Source organism: Gadus morhua, chromosome 23 (genome assembly GCF_902167405.1).
Source record: "Gadus morhua chromosome 23, gadMor3.0, whole genome shotgun sequence".
Classification (NCBI taxonomy): Eukaryota; Metazoa; Chordata; class Actinopteri; order Gadiformes; family Gadidae; genus Gadus; species Gadus morhua.
In genome coordinates, this window is record NC_044070.1 from 6,162,100 (window position 1) to 6,165,977 (window position 3,878).

A 3,878-nucleotide genomic window follows, 5' to 3' on the forward strand; every position below is an offset into this window, starting at 1 on the left:
AAGGAAAATAAACAAACAAACGTGATGATGCACGTTAGTGCCCGGTTTCGATTGGTCGGAAACCCGAGAGCTCGAGCCACCTCAGCTGACTCCGCCTACCCCGGCGGAGGTGTCACGTTAAAATTGTACCGGGGACGAAAATTGTACCGGCCTACGTCATCAGTTGTTGACAACTTGACAACTGATTTGATTGGGTTGTCCGTTGCCGGGCAGGTTTCAAAAAACATTCGGCTCATGCTTCCAAAGACGAAATAACGTAATACAGATAACGGATCGCTAGATAACACTTGTTTTTACTTTATATTTGTATTTTATTGAATTGTTTAATTGAATTTAGCAAGTAAACTGAGTGTTTAAAGCAGGTTTCAAAAACCTGTCTTGTCACGCTCAATGAAGGAGTGCAATGAACGAGCATGAAAGTTCGCGAATGTTCAAGAACCTTCCCACGTAATTCGACGCGCGAATGTTCAAGAACATTCCAGGCAGGTTTGGAATTTGTCAACAACTGATGACGTAGGCCGGTACAATTTTTGCCCCCGGTACAATTTTAACGTGACACCACCACACAGCTGACTGAGACCCGCCAGGGACACATTGCTGCATGCACTTCTCCCCGACAAACGCGTCAGGATCCCCGGCTGCTAGTGGAGGGTAAGGCCCCTCGAAGCGAATGAAGAAATATCTTTTGCTTCACTTCTTCAGAGGACTTCTCAGAAAAGGTCAAAAGAGTAAAAGAAGAAAACGGACATGTTTAACCCACGGAAGGCTGAACCCCGGGATGTGCCTACCATATTACGACTCATAAAGGTATGTACCGGTTAGAAGCCTGTTAATTAACTTTGCTCAAATGTCTATATCGTTGAAAACAATGATTCGTACTCGTGGGAAATTGAAGTCCATTTGTGTGTAGGATTAATTGGTATTTAAGTTGTGCTGAAGAGGCAATGGGCTTTATCCACTGATGTGGTCGGCGGGTCTAGCGACCCCTAGACGAGGCAGACGGGTAGTGGCAGGGCCAGATCTCCAATTTCAGATCAAAGGGAATTCGAGGTTTTTAACGAATTCCAAAGGCAGTCGAAAGCTCACTGGAGGAGCAAAAGGAAGTCGGGTCGTTGCGGAAACTCCTCTTACACCAAGTCACTAATTTCCTTGACGCCGATTCTGGTCAGTCTGCGGTCAATCGGCTCTTTGTTTAGGCTGTGTGGCCATGGAAAAGGTCATGGACAACGCTCCAAGATCAGCTTTTGTTTATAAACAACGGACCCAACTCATCAAAAATTCCTCTCTTGCAGGAACTGGCTAAATATGAAGAGATGGAAGACCGAGTGTTGCTGACCGAGAAAGGTGAGCGTCAACAAGGCTTTGATCTTTAATCTACTTTGTACAAGGATCTTATTATAGAACTTGGCCCAGGATTTACAAAGGCTTGTTTCTCCCTGTGTTCCAGACCTTCTGGATGATGGATTTGGTGAACACCCCTGTTACCAGTGCTTTTTGGCCGAATGGCAGGAAGAACAAAGCAACGAAGGTATAACCCGTCCCTGTTACCATAGTTTTGCAACTCGTCAGTGATCAAAAATGTGAAAGGGCTAAAAGACAAATGTCGCATAACACTCACCAGTTGGTATATGGGCCGTTTGCCTCACATTTGCATGTAAGGCCAGGCAAGTTCATTCATATAGCACCATTCAAACACAAGGCTATTCATAGTGCTTCGCAAAGAAGTCACGTTACTAACATCGAAAGACAATCATTAAAAGAGAATAAAAGGAAAAGGTTACAAGAAATGACCAAAAACAATGTAAGACACATGTTAAATTAAAACCGGGGCAAAATAAATGTTTTCTTGCATCCACAGCTCAACAAGCCATGTTTAGAGAGGGTCCTCGTGGAAGACCCTTGTCTCACATGATTTCCCGTTTACTTTTCGCCTCCTCAGAACCAAAGGTGATCGGGTTCGCCATGTACTACTTCACCTATGATCCCTGGATCGGCAAGGTCCTCTACCTCGAAGACTTCTTTGTTGTCGAGGAGTTCAGAGGTAAAGCAGGGCAGGCCCTATCATAACATTCACCCTCACTTAGACCCTACAGCCGTTCAGTTGCGTTTGTAAAATGTTTGACTGTATATTTTTATACTTGTTTCCTTAAGGAAAAGGCATCGGTTCTAAGATCTTGAAGCTCCTAAGTGATGTGAGTATGGTGCGATTGTTTCAAAGAACTATATAACATCCGAAATAGCCCAGATCAGAGACTACCCACAGATTAGTCCCTGTTTATACCTTTACAATTGCAGTGGAAAAGTACTGTGGAAAAGTACCCCTCATGCAATGCATTCACTCTGGCTTCCTATCGCTAACCCCTCGTTCTTGCTGCCTCCCTCCTCTCTGTCCACCCTCAGTTGGCGATTGAGACGCGCTGCAGCAATATGCACTTCGTCGTTGCCGAGGGCAACCACTCATCCATCGAGTTCTACAAGCACCGCGGCGCTGAAGACCTGTCCAAGGAGGAGGGCTGGCGTCTGTTCTGCTTCGACAAGGACAGCATCCTCAAGATGGCGGCATCTTGAGGATGAGTGAGCTGGCCCCTCCCCCCCACCGGACTCCAGTACACAACGAGAAGGAGGAGGAAGATGGGGAGGAGGAGGAGGAAGGGGTCATCATGGCAGGAGTCATACCAGAGACATGGACGTAGAGCTGGGGTCCCTGTGTCGTTTCCTAAACTAGTTTGGTCGTATGCGTCACGTATTGACACATGTATACAGGATACAATTCTCAGGAAGCGTGGTTGACTTGCAGAAGATATGCATGATTGACGGGCCGTGAGCTAGGCTCCAGCGGGCGTGGTGGTCTTGGTAACTAGTTCAAGGGGGGTTTGGGGGCCCAGACTCTCTAGTGCACATGACTCTGTTGGAAGACTCAAGCCGGCCTTCCTCTCCGTTTGCACGGAGGTCAAAATACTTAAACCGTAGTGTAGCCTCAAAAGGGCATTAATTATCCCTAAAATATATATATATTTAGATGAAGTGAGCTCTGCTTACCTCAGATGTACCACTTAATTTAGCGTTAACCTTATACTTTCCGTTTTATATATTCCATGTATACCTTTTTTTGTTAAATCATGATGGACAGATTTTATTACTTATTCTTGATTGTTGGAGCACATTTGTTTGTTATGTGTAGTTTGCCAATACATTTTATTCTGATAAGCCACAGATGTTGTGTTCGTAAGCTCTCATTCTCTGCTGTCGCTTTATGTATGTTTTTCATGTTAATTGATGTCGGGAGACAATGAAAGCATTGGAAAGCCAGTCTGTTTAATCTTATGCCTTGCCTGTCTACATTGTTAACTGGACAACAAGTAATTGCTGGCATCTGGACACTATGGTGATTGTACAGTAATATAATTGTGCAATATTGGGAATTGCAATGTGAACCTCTAAGGAGGTTTACATGTTAAACCTAACTATGTTCATGTTAGAAGATGAGCTGGGGCCATTGTAGTTTCTGCCCACATGAAGTAAGAGAAAACTTTGAAAGAAGCCTTTCACTTCATGCTAATAAAGTGTAATGAACATGTACGTTTTGACCCAACCAATTGATCTGTTGATAACTTTAAATGAAAAGATATGTGAACAAAAAGAAAATGAGAACAGAAAAGCCACATCCGAAGTTGACCAGCACACCATCATTTGGATGATGTATGGTAGATAAATGCAACCATGTGCTGTTAGACCTTCTCGGACTTGATGAAGACTGCAAGTCAAGGTGCTGAGACGTAAACAACCTATTCCTTGAGCTATCTTAAACACCCAGTCTGAAATTCAGAAGAAAAACAATAGCCCGATCTGGTATTACAGGATTGGCTCATTCAGGTCCT

General features: G+C 44.2%; 1 protein-coding gene across 1 annotated transcript; it reads left to right on the forward strand.

Annotated features, from left to right (window-relative positions):
* Window positions 1-549: 549 nt before the first annotated feature.
* Window positions 550-3,579, forward strand: LOC115537569 (diamine acetyltransferase 1). Its single transcript, XM_030349573.1, has 6 exons — window positions 550-807; window positions 1,293-1,344; window positions 1,448-1,528; window positions 1,940-2,041; window positions 2,152-2,192; window positions 2,401-3,579. Exons 1-6 carry the CDS (start codon window positions 748-750, stop codon window positions 2,566-2,568), a joined length of 504 nt encoding a protein of 167 aa, XP_030205433.1. The 5' UTR covers window positions 550-747; the 3' UTR covers window positions 2,569-3,579.
* The last annotated feature ends 299 nt before the right edge of the window (window positions 3,580-3,878 follow it).